At 36.1% G+C, this 25,797-nt stretch overlaps 3 protein-coding genes across 11 annotated transcripts; 1 reads left to right on the top strand and 2 right to left on the bottom strand.

The window, feature by feature from the left end:
- Positions 1-602: 602 nt before the first annotated feature.
- LOC132191503 (uncharacterized) lies at positions 603-7,371 on the top strand. 8 transcript variants are annotated; one of them, XM_059606546.1, is made up of 9 exons: positions 603-720; positions 2,322-2,372; positions 2,456-3,562; positions 3,649-3,940; positions 4,156-4,365; positions 4,477-4,650; positions 5,651-5,851; positions 5,954-6,067; positions 6,718-7,371. In XM_059606546.1, the coding sequence occupies exons 3-9, from the start codon at positions 2,496-2,498 to the stop codon at positions 7,054-7,056; spliced, it is 2,397 nt and encodes a 798-aa protein (XP_059462529.1). In that variant the 5' UTR covers positions 603-720; positions 2,322-2,372; positions 2,456-2,495; the 3' UTR covers positions 7,057-7,371. The 8 variants fall into 8 exon arrangements, with proteins under 8 accessions (XP_059462529.1, XP_059462527.1, XP_059462531.1 ...); XM_059606544.1 differs by lacking the exon at positions 603-720 and adding an exon at positions 838-912; XM_059606543.1 differs by lacking the exon at positions 603-720 and adding an exon at positions 849-954.
- Positions 7,372-8,842: 1,471 nt separating this feature from the next.
- Positions 8,843-12,086, bottom strand: LOC132191839 (probably inactive leucine-rich repeat receptor-like protein kinase At5g06940). The gene is made up of 2 exons (XM_059606952.1): positions 9,628-12,086; positions 8,843-9,424 (listed from the first exon to the last, which is right to left on the bottom strand). Exons 1-2 carry the CDS (start codon positions 11,909-11,911, stop codon positions 9,072-9,074), a joined length of 2,637 nt encoding a protein of 878 aa, XP_059462935.1. The 5' UTR covers positions 11,912-12,086; the 3' UTR covers positions 8,843-9,071.
- Positions 12,087-22,453: 10,367 nt separating this feature from the next.
- On the bottom strand, positions 22,454-24,597 carry LOC132191676 (zinc finger A20 and AN1 domain-containing stress-associated protein 8-like). 2 transcript variants are annotated; one of them, XM_059606770.1, is made up of 3 exons: positions 24,422-24,597; positions 24,260-24,322; positions 22,454-23,307 (listed from the first exon to the last, which is right to left on the bottom strand). In XM_059606770.1, exon 3 carries the CDS (start codon positions 23,292-23,294, stop codon positions 22,776-22,778), a length of 519 nt encoding a protein of 172 aa, XP_059462753.1. In that variant the 5' UTR covers positions 23,295-23,307; positions 24,260-24,322; positions 24,422-24,597; the 3' UTR covers positions 22,454-22,775. The 2 variants fall into 2 exon arrangements, with proteins under 2 accessions (XP_059462753.1, XP_059462752.1); XM_059606769.1 differs by lacking the exon at positions 24,260-24,322 and having other exon boundaries at positions 24,422-24,596.
- Between the last annotated feature and the right edge of the window lie 1,200 nt (positions 24,598-25,797).

Raw genomic sequence — 25,797 nt, 5'->3', positions numbered from 1 at the left:
AATATCTAAATAATTCTTAATCCGAGAATTATTTGAGTATGAAAATTTAAATATTGACAAACAACATGAAAAAAATAAAAAATCTTGTAAGAAGGAAAAATTGAAATTTACTCTTCCTTAAAAAAAAAAGAGAAAAAAATGTAATGTTATGGTAAGAAGGTTACATTACACCTTCCTTTGGGTCCCTCACGATCACATTCAATACCCAGTTGGCCCAACCGAACCCGGACCCCCTCTCCAACGGTTAAATAAATTGAATTTAAATTTACTTATAATTTTTTTAAAAAATAATAATACAAGGGAAAATAATGAGTTTATGTCTAGATTGGGTAATTCCTTCCGAGAAGAAAATGACAATACCGGTAATTCCAACCAAGACAATGATGGCAGTTTAGGTATACCAAAAAAACTTGCACATAACGCGTACCGTAACCGGTAACACCCGGTGGCTTTCCCATCCACCGACAACCCCTCCCGGTCACCTCCATCGCTAGTCCGTACATACACGATCCCATTTCTTCCGCAAAGGCCCACGACACTTGCCTTTTAAATGCCCATCTTCCCGCACTCCACTGAAACCACCCGCTTGAGAGAGAGAGAGAGAGAGAGAGAGAGAGAGTTTGACTAAACGACAATCTCGAAGATTGCCAGCTACCATTTTTCTAAATTCCGAAGCTTGGTTGAAGTTGGAATTTCGAAGCCAATTGGGAAAAAGCTGCGGTGAGTTTCGAATTTTCACTTTCTTGCTTTTATTTACTGTTTGTTACAGCTTTTTGCTGCCAATTATCTTTTCCGTCGTCGTTTTATATCTGCTGGCCTGTCTAGTAAGACTCTAAAGTCTAAAGTACTATGACACCACGGGAAACGCATTGCTCTGAAAGTGGCTATGATAGCTAGATCTTGTCGGTGACGGTGAGGCTGTAATTGTAGTTTGTGTCTTTTGCTGAGCGTCAGGTTTGTTATGATGTGTTTGGAAACTTGGTGTGGCTCAAGTACTGTGAGTTTTTGTTCTTCAATTTTGGCATTGTGTTTTAGATATTTGGATTTTTAGCTTCTAGTTCTAGCTTTGTTGCTGTGTTTGTGTCTGAGTGAAAATGAAGAAGATCAGGTTTCTAAGGCTCTGCAATGGAAGCTTTTCCAGTGCTAGAAAAGAGTGCAAGTTTTAGTGTTTTGATGTCACTGTAAAAGCGCGAATCGCACGAAACGGAGGCGAGGAAGTAGATTTTTTTTGTTGCTTGTTCATGTCTAAGCGTCGAGTGTCAAATTAGCCTCCTCTCCGGTGACTTGTCTTGTCGGTTCTGTACGGTTCTCATCTGTGAGTATGCTTGTTCGTCAGTTGTGCGGTTCAAAGTTTTCCCACTATTTGTGGATATGATCAAAACCGAATCTAACAGCGGAAAACGGTGTCGCTTCAATATAGCCTCATTGTCTGTTGATTCTAATTCCGATTCTTCTCTTGTATTCTAAGAGATTTTCTGCTTATTCAGGTCTGCCATTGTAACGACACATGGAAAAGGGCTATCTACTGTGTTATTACTTAAAAAAAAATGAGTCAATTTAGAGTTCTTAAAACTTATAAAGCCCAGGCTTATCTAATAAATATTAAAATTCTTAGTGCCCAATATAGCTTAAATACAATTCTTAGTGTCCCTAACATTTGTTTAGACGTCTGTTGTGTCTGGAATAAAACGGCCTTCATTCCTTGGAAAAGGTGGAAAAGTGAGAACATGTCACCAGGTAGTCTGGGAATTTCCAAATTGGGGATTTTCCCATATGTTTTTTGTCGGAGTCCCTGTGAAATTAATTATCTTTATGATGTTAGCATCCTGAATTCAAGCTAATGTCCCTTACTCTCTTGTTCTCCATTGATTGATCATCAACAATCACCTATGGGCTTGTACTCTGTTCTGGGGTGAACAAGAGAGTATACTTGATGTTTTTTTTGCCCCCTTTTGTTTTGGTTTAACAATGTGTAAACCTTCAAGGTGGCATCTAACTCTGTAGTTTGTATTAATTATTCAATTGTAGCATGCTGTTTGATTTAATACTTGACTTATGTCCTGTTTCATGTTTCTCTGAGGTGGCGTTTTTGTGGCCCCTCAGATTGTTAGCCTGGGCTTGCTCAAGTTGAGTGATTATTTTTAATCCATTTTATTCTTACCCATGGATTCCTATTTGTGTTTAGTCATGTTCCTATTGTTAGCTTAAAACACAATGAAAAGTAGAGCAAATTATATGTGTTATACCCAGCACACTGGTATTGCATTTTGTTCAATGTCTCGCACGATCTGCTGATAACCTAAATTGGTGCCTTGTCACAGCCTTACTGAAGCCTCTCCATTTTAGATGAGGAGGAAGTCACTCCTATAAAAGTAAGTGCCATCATCTAGAAATTGCTCTTTCTTAAGGAGCTTTCCTAAGGTTCTTGATTGTAATTTCTTCTTCGTTGTTGTAGGTTCCTCATTTGATTGCAATTGCTGAAGGTAAAAACGAGTATGAAAGAGATTGACAAGAAGAAAATTTCAAATAACAACCCAAAAAAGCGCTCTGGAAGAATTGATAGGAGAGACCATAAATTGCCTCAAGAGCATGTCAGCAAAACTTTGAAAGCAAAAGAAGTTCGTTCTAAAGTACCATCTCCTACGCCAGACTCAAGTATATTAGTAAGTGATTCAAACGTGGGCACAGAGCCCTCTGAAGTTTTCGAAAACGTTGTTATACATTATGTGGATGATGTCAACAGGTTTGAGGAGGCATCTCAAGATTTAAAAACCAATAAAATGATTGCCAAAGAGATCAAGGATGAAGTTCTAGATAATCACTCTATTGATTTGGAGAAAGAACCTAAGGGGAAGGAAGAAGTGTCAGATTCTGAGACAGTAAAAGACTCGGTATCGTCTCAAGGGGATCCGCTGATAGCTGATGATGAGAAAGTAGATAGAGCTTCTAGCGTTAAAAGGAATTCCTCAGAAAGCTTTCCCGGCAGATCAGGAGAGAACTCTGATCTCCAAAAAACCAAACCACAATCTAAGGCATTACATAACACTCCTAAGAAAAGTTCTAAAGGGCCTTCTAAAGTTGTTGCCAAAAGTTCTTCCAAGACTGATTCCCAAAATATGAAATTTCCTTCTAAACCTGCATCAGAATCTTCTGAAGGAGTTGATGGTAAGCTTGTTGAAGAGGTAAAAGAATTTGATGTCTTGGATGGGACCTCAAATGGTGCTCAGAGTATAGGAAGCGATGACGAAACAGTTGATGCTGAAGACAGTGATGAACATGAGGATGAGGCAACTTTGGGGCAAAAGATTGGAGAAATGGAGATGGCAATTGAAAAACTTGAAGAGGAGCTGAGAGAAGTTGCTGCTCTTGAAATTTCACTTTATTCTGTAGTACCAGAGCATGGCAGCTCAGCACATAAGGTGCACACACCTGCTCGACGCCTTTCTAGACTCTATATTCATGCTTGCAAACATTGGACTCTAGACAAGCGAGCCACAGTTGCTAAAAATACTGTATCAGGCCTTGTTTTGATTTCCAAGTCCTGCGGTAATGATGTCGCAAGGTAGATATATTATGATCACTTTTTAAAAATGCATTTGTCTATATTTGTAGCGTGTAAAACTGAGATATTCTGCCCTATGTTTTAAGGTTAACCTTCTGGTTGACGAACACCGTTGCGTTGAGGGAGATAATCTCACAGGCATTTGGCAGTTCCCGTCAATTCAGTCCAGTTACAAGGTTTGCTGAGTCAAATGGGAGTAGCAAGAGCAGTGAAGGGAGGTCTACAACGTTGAAGTGGAAGGGTAGCTCTGGTAGTAAGCAAGCTAATGGTTTTATGCAGTTTGTTGACGATTGGCAGGAGACAGGAACCTTCACAGCTGCATTAGTCAAAGTTGAATCCTGGATTTTCTCTCGGATAGTTGAGTCAGTATGGTGGCAGGTAAAAACCAAAGGGACTGTACAATGAAATATTATGAATTAATCTGGATATTATAACTAAAACATGGTGACCATCTGACTGGAGCAATCATTTTTTTTTTTTTTTCAATTAAATTTAATGGTGGTAATAAGTTTATGTATAGCCATTAGCCAATTTATAACTGACATGTATTACCATAAATTACTTTTATGTGCTTTAATCCTTTATGTTTTCAGGCTTTTACTCCAAATATGCAATCTCCAGCTGAGAAAATGTCAACCAACAAAACCTTTGGAAGGTTGTTGGGACCAGCCCTGGGAGACCAGCAGCAAGGCAGCTTTTCTATCACCCTATGGAAAAATGCTTTTCAAGATGCATTGCAACAGCTCTGTCCTGTTCGAGCAGGAGGGCACGAATGTGGTTGCTTGCCTGTGTTGGCAAGAATGGTATGAAGTCTTTAACATCTGTTTGCCCTTTTTCTGCAACTTCAATTCCTTTGTCGCAGACATTGAAATTAAAGTTCAGGCTACCAAATTTTCTATGATTTCTTTGATTAGGTTATGGAACAATGTATTGCCAGACTAGATACCGCAATGTTTAATGCTATTCTGCGTGAGTCAGCACATGAGATTCCAACTGATCCTATATCAGATCCCATTGTTGATTCCAAGGTTCTGCCTATTCCTGCTGGAGATTTGAGTTTTGGATCTGGGGCCCAACTTAAAAATTCTGTATGTATCACGTTTCACTTTACTTTTATGTGGTTTGCACATAGTGTATCTAACCATTGCTTGAAAGAAGTTGACTGCCTCGTCTGTTAGAGAGCTAGCCCTTTTATCTACAAAGAGATCTTCAGCTTGTTGGAGAGAAAACAGCACAGATTAGTTTTCTTTGACTTATGATATATCGACTCCAAATACTAATTGTTCCTGAAATCAATGTAGTTTACATTGATAAAGATGCTTTCAACAATTCAAATATCTGAAGTAGGTATATCTACTAGAATAGTGTGGAAAAGGAACATGTTTTGGGAAAGAAGTAATATCAATGGAAATAATCTAGGTTGTTGAAAAATGTAGAGGCTTGCTTTTTAATGAGGCACACCAAATATTTTCTGTTGACTAGGGTTCCCAAAGTGACTAATGGGCCTTTGATGGAAGACACTGCATGGTTGAATATTGTTTATCTTCACAATGAAGAGCACACCAACAAATACATTAAGGGAGCATTTTTTATGTCCAGTGGAGATGGAGATTATTCTCTAATCATTTCACATTAAATTTGAATAAATAAATTCATGTTTTAGCATGGAATTGTCACTTAAACAAATTAATATCGCTAAATTAAGAAATGGAGTTAATGTAGTCCCGGCTAGACCTGTAACAAAAATTGTTTGTGGCATCATTTCATAGAATTACTTACCATAAAGAAAATTCGTTTCTTAGTATCAATCTCCCCTCTTCGATATGAAATCTTGAAATTGCGATGTGCATGTTGAACCGTTCCTTTGAATTCGGTGCTAGATCCTACTTTCATGTAATCATAACTGCATGTGCATTGGTGAAAATCTGAAGCGGTGGGGGATAAGAAGAACAAGATGAAAGAACAGTTGGGTGTCCAAATATATCCTTGATTGATGTGATGTATCACATTTTATTTGACACATTTTCTATAGCTAAAGTTTGATGATTTTTCATTCCATGTGTTAATTGAGGCTTACTCTTCGTGTAGATTGGCAATTGGTCTAGATGGCTTAGTGATGTATTTGGCATGGATAATGATGATTCTCTGAAGGAACATCAGCTCAGCAATGAGGACGATGACAGGCAGAGTGGAGATGGTGAACCTAAACCTTTCCTTCTTCTCAATGAATTGAGTGATCTTCTGATGCTTCCTAAAGACATGCTTATGGACCGATCAATTAGACAGGAGGTTTATTTCAGCTCATTAATGTCAAAAATATTTTACTTTCTCGTCTATTTTGAGCTCCATAGCTCTTAACTTGATTGAACTTTATGGTCTCTTGTTTTCTAGGTGTGCCCATCGATAGGTCTTCCATTGATTAAACGGATACTCTGCAACTTTACTCCAGATGAGTTCTGTCTTGATCCTGTCCCGGGAGCGGTATTGGAGGCACTGAATGCTGAGGTATGATTTTGCTTTCAACCAACCACCCCTACAGCCTCATAGTAGTCTTAAAATTCTCTTTTTAGTCTCTCAAGCTCCACTACCAGCGGAGTGGTGCAATTATGGTAGATAGACTATGGAACATTAGATCAAAAAAAAGATGCTGTACCAGATGTTGCTTGCAATCTGCATTGAAAGAACAAAGACCTCATAGAGGCCTGATCAGTTTTATTAGAGGTTTCCTGTTTTAAGTTTCTCAACAATTTAACTTCATACAACACTAATCATTTTGGTGTTTCTGATGGTCTACATTCAAAGTCTTGTAAGTTTTGTACTTTTTGTCTAACAATGATAAAATCCATTAGAATGTTAATTAAATGATTAAATTTACTCATTCTTATTAGCTTAATCTTTTAGAAAAGTGGTGGTATAACATGATATATAAGTAAAGGTTATGAGTTCGAATCTTGACTCTACAATTCACCTTCCATTTCAGTTAAATATTTAAGTTAATCTTTTAAGAAAATTAACAGAAGCATCATTTTGGCCTGTAGATCGCTCATTTCTTTCCCCCCTCTAATTTTTAAGACCATAAAGTTTTGTGTTCTCTATTAGAAAGAGATTATTGCCGGTAACAAACATTTTGATGGATGGCTATTTCCTTTGATTAGAGTATTGTGCAGAGGAGATTGTCAGGAGACTCGACTAGAAGCTTCCCTCATACAGCTGCTCCTGTTATCTACTACCCTCCTTCCTCTGCTGATGTGGCAGAGAAAGTTGCAGAGGCAGGAGAGAGATCTCCATTGGCAAGGAACGTGTCTGTTGTACAGAGGAAAGGGTATACCAGCGACGAAGAGCTAGAGGAACTAAATTCTCCTCTCACATCCATCATTGACAAATTGCCGCCTTCACCAACAACCACAGCAAATGGAAATGGTAGACAGGGGAATACCAGTTATGCCAGCACAAATGCAAGGTATGAACTCCTTCGTGAGGTCTGGTCTATGTGATGACACGAGACGTTATATGTATATTTGTTGTTTTTGTATCACAAAAGGAAAAAGTGAGGAGAAAAGTAAGAATTGGGAAAAATAAAAGGGGAAAAAATTCAAGTTTTTCTGGTGTCTTAGGACATTATCCATTAGCTTTCATGTATATTAGACAGTGATCAGTTACCATATATAGTTTGATGATAGATTCCATTGTATTTGGAAAATTGTTGGTGTCTGAGCCAGTTTGTCAGAAGGAACCAAAGGTATCCCAATTGTTCATATAAAGCTTTTGAATAACAACAGAGATGCATATGCTGAAGTGTTTGAATGCTTTTTTAACTGCGTGAAAGAATCCAAGTTGATTTGTTTGAAAGAGTTTAGGTAAAATAATTTGTATATTTTATTTCTTCAGTCACCCACTCAAAAATTTCACCAGTATGTTGTTAGATTTTATAAAAAGAAATGAATTGAATTTATTTATTTGGGGTATTTCAAATAATGATGAAACATATTTTTACTTTCTAAATAAATAAATGCTACACCATTGAAGTCAATCCAAAGATTTGAAGGGAAAAACCAAAATTTTGAAGTGTATGGATAATAGATTGTACCAAAATCTTCTTTATTTTAACAATAACCTCGAGTAAGGGAGAAGACGACTACCCGCCTAGTGGTAGCAACGCCACTAGGGCATTGGACTTTAGAAATTGGACAAAATACGTTCTAAAGAAATCGTCATTGTGATCAAACCTTGAAATCTTTTTTTTCGAACATATAATAACCGTCATCGATATAAATGCACCTACAAAAGGTGTAAAATATGAACGTGAAAATTGCAAATGTGTGTACTCCTTTAGCTGTTATAGTATGAAACAAGTTCTCTTCATGAAATGAAGAATACAGAATACCTGGAAATCAAGAAAAAGCACAGAAAACAAAGGGGAAGAGCTCCTACTGCCACAAATCTGGAAGATATAAAATGTGCCATTTTTATAGCTCGAATGTTCATCAAAGAGGATAGGAAGATGTTACCATCATTCCAATTTAACGTTCAAAAAAAAAAAGAAGGTAGAATCTCCTAGCTCGTGACTTGCTAATTCAATAAACATTTAGAATCTATTACATTTGAAGGATGCAAATAAAAAAATAATTTTCTAGGATGAGCGATGGCCATGGAAGATAAAAGAAAAACCAGAGTCTGTAAATGTCAGAATGACAGAGGCCCAGAAACGGTCAGAACTGTGAAGCGGCTAAATCTAGGCCTACACACTAGATCTATTCACTGCACAAATCTTGATCCACTTATAGACCTAAAAGATGATGATGACATTACGTTAAAGCCACTGAAAAAAGTACACTAAATCTGTAAACAAGATTCGTTTTAAGAGTCCAAATTTAACCCCAAAACTAAACTTCAAAAACAAAATTAACACTGATGAAAAATATCAGGTATATTCTGTTTTGTTTTTGTTTTTTTGGAAAAAAGTATATATTTTTGTAGTTTTAGAAGCATTTGGTGCAGTGGATTAGACAGAAGAAAAACAAAAGTTTTCACATCCATAGCCTCTGAAGTGTAAGCCTTTCAGACATCCCCTGGCCCTCCCCCAATGTCAGTTTTCTCATATTTTCAATGCAGTAGCCATCAACAAAGCACAAGCACGGTTGGTAGAAAAGACCCATCATGCCTTGACTGATGCATACTCATATGGAAATTGCAAAGAAGTGTTAATAATATTGTTACTTGGGTTCTAAAAGAGCAGATTGCTGCCTTGATTATTGGATCAAGTTTTCTTAAACATACAAAGGTGGCACTCATGAATACTAGTATTAGAACATTGTAAAAATCTTGTATTACTATTAAACAAATCCCAAACATATTCTGGTGCAGAACAGAAAATACCATGCCCAAGCACATTCTTTTACCAATCAGAAGTCAAGATGGAGAAAATGTAAAATCAAGTTGGCTTTACATTAAGACTTAGAGAGAGAGAGAGAGAAAGAATTCAAAAAGAAGCCAAAAGAAGCCAACCCCTTCAACGTTCAGACTGAAACTGAATGCTAACAGAGAACGCTGTACTTGGAAGAGACTGAAGTGCTCTCACAACTTCAAACATGGATGGCCGTTTCTCTGGCATCACAGAAGTGCACTGGAGAGCGATTTCCAGAGCCCCCAGCATCTCTTTTTGGAAAGATTCTGATATCTTGGGGTCAAGAACTTGGGATGCCCCATTGCTAATGTTAACTCTCCTCCGCACCCATTTCACAATATCGATGGATTCTGTTGCTTCTGCTTGCTCAGCCTGTCGCCCAGTCACTAGCTCTAACAATACAACACCAAAGCTGTACACATCCATTTGTTCACTTGCCTTCTTACAGTATCCATATTCTGCAATACAAACTCAATAATAAGACCATCTAGACCTCAAATTTTATAACATCAACATATTATATTTATGCAATATGTGGAAATCAGAAAGCAAATGATATGGTCATAACATCAACATATTATATTTTTCACAAGCAAATGATATACTTTTATAGTATAGTTATGTAGCAAGAAAATCTATGTAAAACTTGAATTCTATATACCTGGAGCATTGTAACATGATAATATAGATTCTGAAGCCATAGTTGACTGAAATGCAGCTTCACCCAAAATTCGGTCGAGCGCAAAATCTGTGAGTTTTGGTTCAAAATCTTCATCCAGAAGAATATTATTAGACTTAACATTTCTGTGAAGTAAGTGCGGGACATAATCCTTCTGAAGGTATGCTAATCCCTGAGCAACCCCGATGGCAATTCTCAATCTCACACCCCACTGCAACTCAAAATCTGGCCTGTGAATCAAATCCCCTAAGCTTCCCTTCTGTAAGAACTCATAAATTAGAAAGATGGAGTCATCAGAATGGCAAAACCCAAGAATTTTAACAATGTTCCTATGCCTGATCTTGGCTAATGTCTTGATCTCAGCCTTCAAGCTTTTGGATGAGTGGTTCCCATAATTAACAAGCTTCTTTACTGCAACAAGCTCACCACTCGGTAAACCCAAAATGTGAACTCTACCAAATGCTCCACCACTTCCTACTGCACTTTTTTCATTCATTCCCATAACCAAATCATGCTCAGTGACTCTAAGAGGATAGAAGAACACCAGGCGCCAACTTCCCATTTGAGATTTCTGCTTGGAACGTCTATGATACACAAAAAACCCAGCAGCTAAAATCAAAGTCCCAAGACCAAAAGCTACAGATATCAGTGCACATGTCAATGCGGTAAGGCCAAGAGTGTGGTGTGTTGGCTGCTCATCAGAACAAGAATGGGGTAAACCTGGACCACAAAGTCCAGGGTTTCCTTCTAGAAATGAAGCCGGGAGACCTGAAATCAAAGAGTCTGGGACCCTACCAGATAGTTTATTGAAAGACACATTGAAAAGGGCAAGCTTCAAGTTTTGAAGCTCTTGCGGGATGGGACCGGTGAGACTGTTACCAGAAAGATCAAGGTATGTTAGCACTGGTAAATCAGCAAGGGATGGTGGGATTTCTCCAGTAAGACTGTTGTCTGCTAAAGACAATGAGACTAGCTTCCTGCATTTCTTCAATTCTGGTATTTGGCCCGAAAGCGAATTGTGAGAGAGATTTATAATACTCATAACAGGTGAATCACAAAAATTTGGAGGAAGTTCACCATACAAACCATTAAGAGATGCAGAGAATCTGTATAAGCTCTTAACCAACCCTAGACCCTGAGGAATTCTACTCGAGAAGCTGTTGTTGTCCAGCTGAACTTGCTCCAACTGAGCAGCCATTGATACCGAATCGGGTATTTCTCCAGAAAATCTATTGTTTTCAGCTCTGATGAGCTTAATTTTGGGTAATGACCATAAAGCATTTGGGAAATCACCCGACAACCCATTGTTCTGAACCTGAAATCTCTCAAGATTTATACATTGATTAATGGAGTTGGTTATTGAACCAGTGAAGAAATTTGTGTGGAGACTCAGGTTTATAAGGCCTTTTCCATTACAAATGCCATCTGGGAATGACCCCAAAAGCATATTCTGTGAAACATCAAAAGACACCAGTTTCTCGAGAGAAGACCCTAGTGTCTGAGGAACCTTACCACTCAGATTGTTTTGGGAAAGGTCCAAAATGGTTAAATTTCTCAAACCCAGAAAAGAGATGGGGATTTCACCATGAAAACCAGAGCTTTGCAAAAAAAGCTGCTCCAGCTTCTCAAGCTTTCCGATGTCACTGGGAAGCTCACTCCCCAAGAATGCATTTTGAGACAGATCAAGAACAAGAAGCTCAGTGAAGTTCCCAAAGACAGAAGGTACAGTACCTGAAAGCAAGTTTCTTCCCAAGTTGAGAACTTGAAGGTTCTTCAGTGAGCCAACGCTTTCTGGGATCTTTCCCTCAACATGGTTTCCGCTGAAATCAAGCACTTTCAGAGAACCAAACTGAGAAATCTGGTCTGGGATGGTTCCCCAAATGAGATTGTTGCTGAGATTCAGAGTTTCCAAAGTGCCACATTGAGAGAGATGAAGAGGAATGGGTTGGTTAAAAAGATTGTCAGCAAGATTGAGGTGAGACAGATAGGAAAGCTGACATATGGAAGGTGAGATTTCACCAGAAAGGTTTAAGCTTTGAAGGTTAATATTAGTAACAAAGAGTGAAGGTGTGGAGATGCAGGAGATTCCAGTCCAGTTACAGTAACTGCTGGCTGAGGCATTAGACCAGCTTGAGAGATAATTGTTGGAGTCTTCAATGGAGGCCTTGAAGGTCAGAAGGATATCTGCCTCAGATGAAGCTGAGTTGAGAACGAAGAATGCGAAGACTAAAGAGAGAAGGAAAGGGTGTGTGCAGGCTGCGGCCATTGGAGGTGATCGAGTGAGAGAGGTTGGTTGTGTTCTTTTCAATGTTTCCTATATATCTGCGGAAGTGTGAAGTGTGAGTGTGACTCAGACGAAGAGATTACTGGATGGCTGATGGGATCGAGGGTATCTATACAAAGTTACAAAAAGTCGCCATGACTTTCCAGGATTTCTCATAAAGGTACTACTTCTTATATAAAATTGTATAAGTTCCAAGAGCACTCCCCGCTGCATCCCCCTGGCCCCTCCCAAAAAGAAGAGTAATATAATCTCTCGGAGTAACCGCAGAAATTATGTTATAGACTCTTTCATAGTGAGAACTGAGAATTACAAAATTATTTTCGCTTTTTAAGCTCATCGTTAATACACTTTTCAAAATAAAATTACAAAATTTTCCTTAAAACAAAATACATTTCTCACAAAAAAATAAAAAATAAATAACATTTGAAATTTATTTATTTTACATAAAAGAGTGGCCATTGTGCAATGGCTACCGTGTAGAGCCTCCGTGGTGGTCGACAAAACGATCAGATTGACGGCCCGGCAACCACCACTAGGATCGTATGACACCACAAAGGCACATGACCCTTTAACTGACAAAATGAGACTTTTTATCATGAGATATTAATTTGATGGGATCAGGTGTAATAGTTGATAGTTCAAGAGAAGAAAGTGTCAAGGCGCTATAATTCATAAGGGCAAAAGGTAATTACCCTTATAATATATAAAAATGTCAAGTGTTTCTTAAGCATGTAAGAAACACATACTCTTTCAATAGCGTTAACAAAATTTGAGAAAATTTTATTAAAAACATCATGTACTTCTTACATCATATTAAAAAAGTACGTGATTCTCACATATTAAGTGACATATGTCAATTTCACAAACCGAAAAAAGTTATTCCAACCCAATTTAAAAATATATATATATATCTATCCATATTTTGAAATTTTGAACATTACTTGTGTAGTTGTAGGGGATCATGACCGATTCCCTCTACCCTTTGTAATCGGGCAAATAATGTGAGGGAGTTGATGAACCACCTGCTCGAGCAAATGGCCCACTTCTTATCGGAACATTGGCAGGAAACTCTCTAACAAATTTTATACAATTCTCCTCCCCCACTCCTCCTTTGGGCAGGAAAAATCTCAATCTTTGATTTTCTTGCATAAGCTTGACTTATTATACACACAAAACTCTTAATATATTCATCCATTCAAACAATACACAGTGGCTGAAATGGGCGTTTTTGGACCTTCTTTATCATCAACACAAGATGTGAGATAACTTTTCTTGACACTTTCTTCCTGCCTTCATGTCTCCCAAGAAGAAAATTACTCGGTAATGCTGAAACTTTTAGCATGACAAGCATGTGAAATGGTGCACTGGGCCAGGGGCCCCTACCCACAACAGTTAAAAAAAAAAAAACATTGGTAAGTGAAAAATAATCTACAGTATTACCGTTCGATAATTGTCAGCAATTTTGTTTCAACTTTATCATTATTATAAGCTGGAAAAAGAATCCTAAGAAATAGTAGGCAGATTTGACCTTTCACCAACCCTACCAGAAAAACCCTATTGGGATTTAGGAGGAGGAGGGGATGTATTTCATTTTCAGTTCAAATATATGGAATATTTCTGTGCAGTAATTAGTAATTAGTCTACGACATTAGTAAAACTGTAAGAATTATTAATGATTACAAATCATTCTTACCGTCTAGTTTTTACCCTTGTCTTCAAAATTTAATACAGATTTGTCAAGTGTGATATGATAAGAATGATTGTGAAACCACCTTTGAAGAAAGTTTATGAACATCTGTCGACAGTAAAAATGGTGATCATGAAGGTCCTTATTTATTCACCCCCACTTGCTTCAATTTAAATGAATTTTGTTTTTTGCTTCTTAAAATATAAAATACTCCTCAAAACACAAGTTTTATTATAATTCCCTAATTCTTAAATATTTTGAGAAACCATGTAATTCTGACAATATTTTCAAGTGCTCTATATTGTAGTTGTTTAAGGGTTTAGATTTAATTTCCTTTCTTCTTTTTTTTTTTTTTCTCATTTTCATAAAATACTTGAAATTAAATATAAACCCTTTAAAAAATTAGGGTTAAATTCATTTTACTCCTTAAAATTTTAAGAGTTTTTCAATTTGAACCCTATTGTTTAAAAATTGGCAAATGTACCCTCCTAATGTTTCAAAAAATTTCAATTCAGAACCCCCGTTATTAATTTCTGTCTAATTCAATGAAAATTAAAAAATAAAAATAAGCATTTAAGGGTAATTACGTAATTTTATAGATTTTCGTCTAATTTGAAGAAAATTAGTAATAAAATGTTTGAATTGAAAATTTTTAAAATATTAAGGAGTACAGTCAATTTTTAAACATTAAGATTCGAATTAAAAAATTCTTGAAGAAGAAGATAAAGTAAATTTAACCAAAAAAAAAAAAAAAAAAAATTACCCCATAAGAAGAAGAAGAAGAAGAAAAAAAAAAGGTATTTGACATAGCAGAGAAAAAAGATAAAAAAAAAAAAAGCATGATTTAACATAGCAGAGACAGAAAATTGGAAAGGGGTGGAGAAACTCTCGAAGCTCTGAAAGTCAAATGAATAAATAAAGAAATGATCCATAAAAACAAAAGGAAAAGAAGGGCACAGAGAGACTTTCCCGTGAGTGTAGAGTGATGACAAGACAGACCGTGAGTATGAGACAGAAGTCCACTTCGCACGTGCTACCTAACCACCTCTTTTCAACGACATTAGTTGCGCTAATGTCAAGGTCTGTATTATCATTAATTCATTAAAAATAAAATATATTTAATTAAGAAAACATGTCCCGTCTTCTGAGATGCGTCCTGAAAAAGATCACCTCCGCTTTCGCCGTTAATTGACTTTACACTGACGGTGAAGACTGTCATTCTAACGGTGGAGATCATCACAGCTGTGATTTAAAACAAAATTATTAACAAATTACTCCAAACAAAAGAATAGTTTTCACTTTAATATTATGGCTTGGTGAACTTCTGGCCATAAGCTAATTCCACCCCTAAACCAATGACAAATTAATCAATCTCTAACGTGACAATTAATATATATGACACTTACTATATTAGTCACTAAAAAATAGAGTGTTACGTGACTGTTCATGTGATATTTATTACGTTTATAAACTAATGTAATAATACGTGTGACACTTATCATGTCAGTCACTAGAATATTTGTTGTCAAGTGGCCTTACGTATAATAGGAGATCGAATAATAATGGGTTGGTAGCCCAACAATAAAGCCCAAACGACTAAAAATACAGTACAATAACTAATGATATTTAGTAGAAAAAAAAAAAAAATCCCTTAACAATAATGATTGTAGATCCCTTCAACTCAGCCAAATCTACTTGAGATATAGCTTGGACTATTTAAATTTATCAGTATGGTGCCTAATTTTAATAGAAAAATGCTATGTGTTCTTCTAGCATTCTCTTGATATTTTTTTATTTTTAAAAATTAAGTGAGAAAAATAAGAGCAATTTTAAAAAATAATATCTACCTATGACTTAAAAAAAAAATACTTTGCATTCTCTTATATATACGGATATAGAAAACTGATAACTCCTTAGCCTCCATCTTTTTAAAAAATAAATAAAGAAAATAAAAGAAAGTAGAATGATAAGATAGCTTTAATTTGTTCCTATCGCCAAATATTAAGCAGCAAAATTCACAGAAGTTGGTGAAAGTAAAAGAGCTTTCCTGGAAATGCAGTAATTATGAAGATGGTGGCTAATTGGTACCGTAAAAAGCGTCCAGATGCTTTTATGCAAAAAGTTGGAAGCACGGTCGGTCAGGCGAATCGGCCGCCGTCCACTGCTCTCTACCCTACACATGGAAGGAAGGGAATGGTACAGCCAGGTTCGTGCAGAGTACAAGCGTTGCGGTGAAAAAATAAAAAAATTAAAAAAAAAGGTTATTGCGTAGCTTTTTCTTCAAAGTTGACCTTTGTACGCCTCCGTTTGACCTTTTTCTGCAAAAGTGTAAAAATAAACGACAGCCATTATTACACTTCTCTGCCAAAATCTATACAAAATTTTTGTTGTCACGTCATCTTCAACAACATATTTCTTCGCCGGTGAACCTGACGGAAAAAATGGCTCACCTGTACTCTGTACGTTTCTTTTGTTTTTTTTTCGTCGTTGTTGTTGATTTTGATTTTAGCGACTTCCGTTTTAAATTAAATTGAGAGAAAACATTTCAAAACTCCACGTGCTTTTAATTTGACTAATTCAATACATAATTTTACGATTATTTTAAATCTAAAATCTCTAACTATTTTTCTTTCAAATTAAAAAAAAAAATACTATTATATCATTTTCATATATATATATATATATATATATATATATATTTTATTTGAGAAAAAATGGTTAGAAATATTGAGGCATGAACCACCGTGGCGGTGATTCAGTGGTCTAAAAGAATTCTTAAAGGGTTAGGCACATACTAAGGCGAGGGTTCGAATATCTGTAGTGGAGAATCACCCGTAAAGCCTGATTAATAATAGCTACCATAGTTCTCACTGATACGCTGATTGGACTGGATTAAACTATGATTCGGCTAGTCTTGAGGGTACGCTTACGATTCTCGCCGTTTTTGTTTCTCTTGAGCAGTGTTGAGCGAGTAAGTACTACTATGATAATATCCAACTAAGATAGTCACAATTAATCTTTTCGACCTACCATTTTCTGCTGAGGAGAAAAAAGAAGATGAGGTATGCAATACAGGAAAGTTGTTACATATATTTCCTTTAATCAAAGCCAAGAGAAATAAATTGAATTATTTTATCTTCTATAACCTTTATTGCTGCCTTGTTGGTAAGAAAACCAGGTGTTAATTATAATAATTAGCTAAAAATTTGGTCAATAAGCCATAATAGAATCCAGAAGAAAATCCAAAAAGAGTCTAGACACATGCAGCTTCGACCTAGCTACCATCATGCCCATAAACTAGATCAATAATGTATAATCAAGAACAAATATCACAAAAGAATTAAGCTTTTGACATTATTCGCCATTCGACATGAATTTAATACAGATTAGCCCGTTAAAAGTTAAAAAATCTGACACGGTCCAAACTCAATACATGAAAAAGATTTACCACCTTTTGGTTCATCAACAATGGTTTTATATTATATATATATACTTTACAGTCTGTGAGATAATTAGAGTTGTTCACTGACCCGTCAATCCATTTCATGAATGCCATTCAAACTGTGTCAGATTATGAGTGCCATTGAATAATCATTCACTTCTTTCGGTGTCCTACTAACTCAAATATTTAAGAATGTCAATGGATTAAAAACATGTTCAACCCTAGAGTAGAGACGTACTATTAATATTTGTTCTTGTAATTTATATACATGTTCGTCTTTTATAATCCATTACAATTTGTTCCTTTGCAAAAGTTAAAGAAGAGTCAACTTTTAGTATCATCGGGGAGAGAGAGAGACAATATATCAAAGCATCCGAGGAGGGATGGTGGTGGTGGTGGTGGATGTTTGTGCTGTTAATTTGTTTGTAATATTCCCCAGAAAACAAGTCCCAAAGCCCCCCAACAAAGGATTTCGAGGTTGCCCTTTTTGTCTTTGATGAAGAAACCAGACATGGGAGTGGTGGGGTTGAGCAAAAATTGCTATTATCAAATATCACTTATTGCTATGAAGAAAGTTATATGGATTAATAATTATACACACAAACAAACTCTATAGCATGTATACCAACATTGCTTTCAGCAGACGGTGGAGAGTGGGCCGGGGCACATCTTTCTGATTTCTTCATTCTTTATATTGCCTCCCATGTTGTTCTTCCCTTTCCATTGATAATCCTTTATGCCAATCAATTAATTAACTTTTCTTTTTCTTTTTTAATTTGATCCATGGGGACAAACAAAGCCCTTGAGAGGATTTCACTCTAAACTTAACCAAAATTTGATCCGAATCATTGTGATTGGTCCACAACCGAAAAGGTGGCAATTTGATCCATGCTTTCAGGTTGCCCCACCTCATCACACAAGGAAGAACAAGGCCAACAAATACAAAACTTGAAATGTAATGAGGATATATATATATCCTCATTACATATATATTTATAGCCATATAGGATACAATTATTAGTTTTGACATATATATATATGAAAATATTTGACCAAGATTCTTGTTATGATCATGGTATGCCCAATTTGGAGAACGGGCGTTAGATTGGGCTAGCTTTATATGAGATGGATTTAAGGACCTAACTTTTCAAGTAACATCAATTATGAAGCTTTTGGCGTATTGGTTGGATATCTATCCTGGAAGCTTAGTGTGGTGAAATGTTACAATTCAAAGAGTTAAGGGTTTAATCAAATCGATATCCAAGAGTCACAGAGCTTTTGGAACAATAGTTAAACCCTTAACAATTGGTATCAGAGTTGGGCATCATATCACGGAAGAAGTGGCCTATAGGCTAGACTAAAATGTTTTAGTATTATTTGAGCTAAAATAGTACTACTTCATTGAATACTGATTGCTGAGTAGAGCCATCAAAAGAGAAATACCCACCATCAGGCAAGTGTTGATAGAGTAGACTGTCGTAATGAACGTTTAATTATGAAGTGTGATAAAATATTACAATCTTAAACGTTGAGGGCTTAACCAAATCAATATCCAACAGTTTTAAGGCTTTTGAATCTAGCGTTAGACCTCAACATTTGCCCTCTACAACACTATGCCCTCACATGACATCTCATTGAAACTTTGCAAGCTATGCAAACATGTATAATGAAGTACATACTATAACCAAAATTTTCTTTATGTTTTAGAGCATCATGATCATGTAGACCACTTGTTGCAGCACAGAGAGCAACTTGTAAGATTCTTCTTGACCTAAAGATGGGTGGTTGAGCAACAAACAAGCATGGCTAATTAAGTATATAGTATGGTATTGACTAATAAATGCAATTAGTGCAGAAGTAAAGCATGAAAAATCTACAGTATTATGTTATATTATTGAAGTAAAACATAGAGAAAAGTCCACTAAGGAGTCAGTTCTCCAACCTGATCATTAATAGGTACCTTTTATCAAGGACCAGGTGCCTTCTAGAGGGCATATTGCAACCTTTTTCCAAGCCTGCTCACCCCTGCCAAATGATTCCCACGACGATCTCCATCAAAAAAGCAATTGCACAATCGCTAACAAACAAAACAAGGAAAGAAAAGCATCAAAAATCTTTTCTTTTCTTTTCTTTTTTTCTTCTTCCATGTTTCCATATTGTTTATTTGAAATCAACTTATTTTGTTGCTTTCAAAAGATTTATGCCATGCTATACCATACCATGCTCTCTTCAACTCCATACATTTTATAGTGCTTTGGGAAGAAAACAAAATCCTGGAAAAGCTCCCACCCAACTTATTGGTAACTTAATCTACAAGCAATATCCTCCTCGTGGTGTTCAGTTCCAGCTCTCTACCTCCTTCATCAATAAAGTGAAAATGATTTTCTCTTTTGTTCGGAGTTATTGTAGAACATGTTCCTTTGATCAAGGACGAGGGAAATGTGATCTTCATAATGTATCATTTGTTCAACTGTCCAATTATTGGACGACACCGCATACCACATACCACTTTCAAGGTGACTCTCTCCTTAGCCATTTGGTATTGAAAAAAAAAGTTTTTTCATTAACTTTTAGGGTGGCTGAAAAGTTCTAAAATTCATCTTAAAAATATAATTTTATAAATTTGTCCCCCTTCAAAAAATTTCTTTTAATTTTGACCCATTTTTCATCATGAAAACCCAAAAATACCCCATTCGATTTGTTTCCACTTGGCTTCCATTTTTTTTTTTTTTTAAGTGAAATTCCAAACTTGGTTTCTTTACTTTTTGGGACTGTCACTTTGAGCTTTGCACCACTGTTGACTAGACCTTGCTACATACTATAGGGTCATGTCAACAATGTCTCCTTCTTGTTGCTGTTGTAACAGTGTGGAACCTTATCAGAATTAGTTTGGTTTAAATCTTCAAGTGGTTCAATAAAGCTGTACGTCTATTTTTAAATGTAATACTTATCTTTAAAAAGAAAAAAGAAAAGAAAAAAAAGAAGAAGCTAAATACACATGACAATATTCTGTCGTCATCCCTTAAAAGAGATAATTGAAGGCCACATAAACTAGATTTAATGAAAGAATTTGGAGAAATGCTAAGTGTCAATATTTTTCTTATATTTGACAAATATTTTTCTACAAATTTAATAGATTAACTATTAGATTTGTAGGATTTATCATTAACTTATGTGGGGTCTACAAACCTAATAGTTGATTTGTAAGATAAGATTTGTTAAATATGATGAGAGTATTAACTCCTAACATTTCTCAAGAATTTGCCATTTGCATATCGTAAAAATGTCATTTAGAATACGTCAATGCTGACACCTTCATGTTATGTTTAGTCGCAGAAAAAAAAAAAAAGAAAAAAAAAAAGAGAAAACTTGTATTTATCACATTATAATGTTGTTATTAACAGAAAACCAAATGCTAGCTAGTGTGATTGTGGTTTTCAAAAACCATAGGCACCCCTTGTAAAGAGGATTCACCCATATTCAATATTGAAAACCCAGTCAACAGCTGGGTGCATACAATCAATTTATGCCAAATTAATTTGGAGACTTTTAGATTGATTATTATCTTATATTGGACTTTGGTTTGCCTCTTAATATTCAACAGCATGCCATCTCCGTTATTGAATATGGATGGTCAAAAAGTCTCTATGCATTAAGTTTTAATAGGATCTCCATAAAAAGCTCTCCCCCGCGCCCCCACCTCTCAGATCCCTCTCTCAAATGTTGGCAAGGGAGAAGAGAATCTAATATTTTGTTTGGGTTATTAGAGGTTAGATCTACTAAAAACCCAACTTCCACCACTCGGTTGCGCCTCCTCCTCCATCGCCAGCCTTCGCTCTACCATCCACCGGCCTCCTCCCTCCATCACAATATCTCTAGCTCTCATTTATAGAGCTCTTTTCGTCCATCAAAATTTCAGATTTGAATCTAGAACTCAAAATATTTGATCTTGATAGTTTTTTGCTTTACCACCCTCAAATGGTGTCTCATCTGCCATTGCACAACTACTTCTTAGTCTCTTTAGCTCTCTCATAAGTTGGACATAAGCTAAATTAACATGAGTTTCCGTTGATAATACCCACAACATCCAACATGAGCCACTACAACCAGTTTGGCCAGCAGCCTTTTCAATTTCAATTGTCTTTTCTACCTTCAAGGACTCCTTCTAGAGATATGGTTAGATTGCTGTCAGGTTTAGATTTTCTTTTTGGTCTTTTGTAATTTTTCCTTTCGTTTGTTTGAATTTGTTCTTGCTCGTCTATAAGATAAAATAAAATAAATAGTAATAACAAAACAACCACCATTCCATCGCCAATCAAAGTCGTCCACTAGCCAAGGGGCTTGAAATACGAAGGGACAAGTTTTCCACTTCTCTTTTCATTAAAAAGCACATAAGAGTACAACAAAACCAAGCCTAGAAAGTCTGCAAAGCTAGAAAAGCAAGAATTATTGTGCACCAATGCCATCAATTTGAACATAATGGCTTATAACTTTCGTCTTGGACCAAATCTAGAACTATCCTCAACAGTTTGTGTAGCCATAAATCCTAAACACCCATCTCTCACAATCTTAAAAGCTTCTTTGCTTTCCGCTCTCTCCGAACACACTACATTAAACACAGAAGTTGTCCTCCAAGCTGACTTTCCTATTGACCTCTCCAACTAACCAACAACTCCACCACCCACCCACTCTACACCACTTCTCAAGTTTCAAGGCTTCCTCAATCCTTGAGATACCAACATTCAATTCCAAAAACATGACCAATAATCCTTCATTTTCCGGACAGTCAAAAGCTTGACGATATTAAAAGCACAAGACCACATTCCAACTAACACTTGCAACATAGACACATGCCTCTTCAAATTTACCCAGCTTATGCAGAGCTGATTCAAACTTCAAAATTCCCCTCACAAACTAGTGATTTCACTTGTGTACCTCTAGACATACTATATTACATAACCATACAAGTGTTTTGTAGCCTTCTTGGTCACAAATCAAAACGGCCACAAGTTACCTACAAACACGTTGTGAAGCCTTACCCACAGACGTCTCTGCTGAGCCATAAACTAAATCAACATAGCTCCTGAAAAGATCTATGGGTAACCACACAACTAAAATGGAATTCAGAGCATGCCATTGAGAAATATTCTCACCACAAAGAAAACAAGAAGAAAAAACACTCCAAATGTTCCAAGTAAAATGTCTTATCCACCAAGCCCCTAACCATGAGAAGAAATATAAACATGATCCATTGAAAGAAGAAAAATAAGAATAATTAAAAAATAAAAAATAAAAAATCCAGTTTTAATGGCATGGTTCTAAATCCAATGAAGAGCATATACCTAGAGAATGACAGATTACCAAAAGAAATGCACACAACATTCCATAAATGCACTGAAGACGGAAAAATGGCATTTTTCCACGTACTACCAGAAAGAAATGCATACCAACCGAGAATTCATTACAAGGAACCCCAAAGACGTCCATCAAACCAGCATAAATAAAGGCTTACACACATTTGAGCCAATAAAGGAATCCTCACCAATCAACAAGGAATAAGACTTGTCCTAAAGATGTCCTCACTATCATGAACTGAACGAACCATTTCTATCAGCAAAGGACACCTAACAAGACAAGCAGCCAACTTATACAAAGACACGGATAGAGAAAGAGGAATCATACTTCAGTACATAACCTTTCACTTCAAGCTATGAATCCTAAATTTTGTCAAGCTTTTCTGCCTTCACAACAGGGTTGGCTTTTGCAATAGCATCCCGTGCAGTTTTCCTATAATCGAAGGGACAATCATGCTTGTCAGAATAGCGATGACTTGCACAGAAGAGGTTTCCACACTTACAGTTGAAGCCGGTTAAACCAACACGCTTTTGACAAGTGGTGCATCTACTAGGGCCCTCTTTCACAGGCATCTGAAAAGAGTTGCTTGAGGATGAATCACTCGACCGTTCTGTTGAAAAAAACTTTCTTTCAACTGGACCGGCTTGTTCGTCCACCTTACCCAAAATGACAGGGTCCTTTTCATTACTGCTAGCGCCACCATTCACTATGTTTCCTATGGATGATGCTGCAAGTTCAGCATGCTCCTGCTTAAGGACCATGTCCTTGAAACATTTGGAACACATATTCATGGTGGCTGCCCTTCCAAAGAAGCCACAGTTATTAATGCAAAGAATGGGGCGTTCTGGAGCTTGGCATCCTGTCTCATCATGAGACTCCATCTTTTCTAGTTTCCTGCAAACAACAAAATCGCCTTTTGATCCACAACTATAAACTAGAAGCAAGATAAGATAACCATTATCCCACCATTTAGCAATCCATAATTCCATATAACCCAGCAAAGAAATACAAACTTCAGAGACCCACAAGGACACGCATGAAAGTTCGGGTACCTAGACAAAAAGTAATTAAGGAAAGCCAAAAAGAGATAAAAAGCGGATACTGTTGAATCAATTTCAACAATACTGTCAATTTTAGTTACATACAACAAGAAGACACATGTATCAAGGTTGCATCTCGTGAAAATAAGAGCATCAGAAAGTTAACAAAACATTGAATTTTCTTGAATCAAAGTGAAGATCCAATCAATGCAGCACAACACAAATTTTTTTCTTTTGGGGAGGATGGGTTCTAATTCTTGCAATTCTGCCAAACATTCTTGCAGACCCTACATGGATAACGATTGTTTCACTTTCTGTCTAACCCCTAGATAAACCAAACCAAGTCAAACTTTCTTGATTGAGATGAACAAAAGAAAAATCCGCAAACAATATGAAACAATCAGCATACAAAAAACCCAGTCTAACCCCATGAATCCTACAAAATTTCATAGAACAAATCAAACACTTCAAAAAAATCCAATAATCTCCTTGATAATGTAACGATTTGAAGAAATACCAACAAAAAATTCAAAATATTAACTAAAAAGCATAACTTTCCCACCTTGTCCCAACCATTACCCATCGCATAAGAATTGCTCACAGAATTTTTCACAGAAACGATCAGCCCAACCGCATAAATAGTAAGAAAACAACATCTTCTAAAATCAAATTTTAAAACAGTATAACCCGTGTCACAACTAACCGCCTAGATAAATACGAAAAAAAAAAAAAAAAAACCCTCAATCAATATATGTGTATATACATAAAGACTACGGAGAAACCATAATCAAGGGAAAGGAATATACCAAACAACGCCCCACCGGTTTGGTCTGGCCGATCTTGGTGCACAAAATCGAACCAGATGATTTCTTTGAAATATATATATATTAAAAAAAAAAAAAAATCCTAATTAATAAGCAGAATTTAAAAATTTTAAAAGACGAAATCTATATCACAGAAAATCTCACCTGAAATCGGTGAGATAATCCAACGATAATCGGAAAAATCAAGGCCACGAGAGACAGAGAGAGGGGGAGAGAGAGAGATGTTGGGTTCAGAATGCAAATTGGCTGTCTCTCTCTCTCCTTCGCCTATTTAAAACTCGCTTTTTCTCTGCCAACGAACGCTTTCCACAGAGTCGGTGGTGCGGGATTCATTGCCCTTAGACAACCCTTTTATTTACCATTTCACCCTTTACTGGTTCGCTTATGGGACAAGAAACGTGGCCTTCGCTGCCGAGGTTATTTTATAATTAATCTTAATATTAATTGTAAGTTACGCTTCGCTTTGTTAAAACCGGGGTGGGCTTGGCGGCTTGGCCCACAGTTTTGTTGATCGCTTAGTTTGAAAGCGAGAGGACAAAGCCCAACCTTTTTGTCAGCACCTTTGCTTTGTATTTCAATGGCCTTGGAAAGTACAAAGCAAAAGAACAAGCAAAAAACTGATGATTAGTTTAACCAACGGTAAAAATCACATTTTTATTTTATAATTATATCATAATATTGATGTGTTAGTTTTAATTCATTTGTAAATAACAGCATCCCCAAGGTAGATAGCGTCTATGATCAAGTTTGAATAAATCTCGAATACTAAATTAGCCTGAAAGAGTCTCCAATGAATAATTCAATTGGCTGAAGACCGCGTTTCATGAAATGGAGGTTACTAGTTTGAATTCCTCGCTCATTTTTCTGTGCGAACATGTAAAAAAAAAAAAAAAGGCTCACTTGCTAATCAATAAAAAATAAAAGCACGTCGGTACTATATAACATCTCTCTCTCCCTCTCTCAGTTCCATTTGTTAATACCTTTTAGATGATATTTTTTATTTTTTTTGTTTGAAAGTATTCTTACATGAGACAAGGGCGAAAAATAATTTTTAGTGTTTTGTGTTTTAATTTATTTGTTCATGTTTTTGTTTGAAGAAAAAAAAAAGAAAAAAAAAAAGAGTGCTCTCAAATAAAACTATTTTAGGAACTATGTAGAGACATGCATTTGGATTGAAAATCATTTTCCCAATGTTTAATACAACAAGGAAAGAAAATGTCAAGATCAAATAGATCCAATTCTCTTTTTTGAGAAATCTTATGCAGCAATCTCAAGCGATGATCTTTTAACATTCTATTGTTTTTTTAAAAGTAGATGTGAACGTGCCATATAGATAAGAATGACGAAAAATAAACTTTTAATAAGAATATTGATTAGCATTTATTTATGGATAATAACTTCTATAAGGTTTTGCCACAAACCATGATCTTTGTGCCCTTCAATAAAAGCATAACAAATCAGTGTGAAACACCATAACAAAAAACAAAGCATAAACACCTAATTTATTCTCATCAAGAACT

This window comes from Corylus avellana, chromosome ca9, assembly GCF_901000735.1.
Source record: "Corylus avellana chromosome ca9, CavTom2PMs-1.0".
Taxonomy (NCBI): domain Eukaryota; kingdom Viridiplantae; phylum Streptophyta; class Magnoliopsida; order Fagales; family Betulaceae; genus Corylus; species Corylus avellana.
This window is presented reverse-complemented; position numbering and strand designations above follow the sequence as displayed.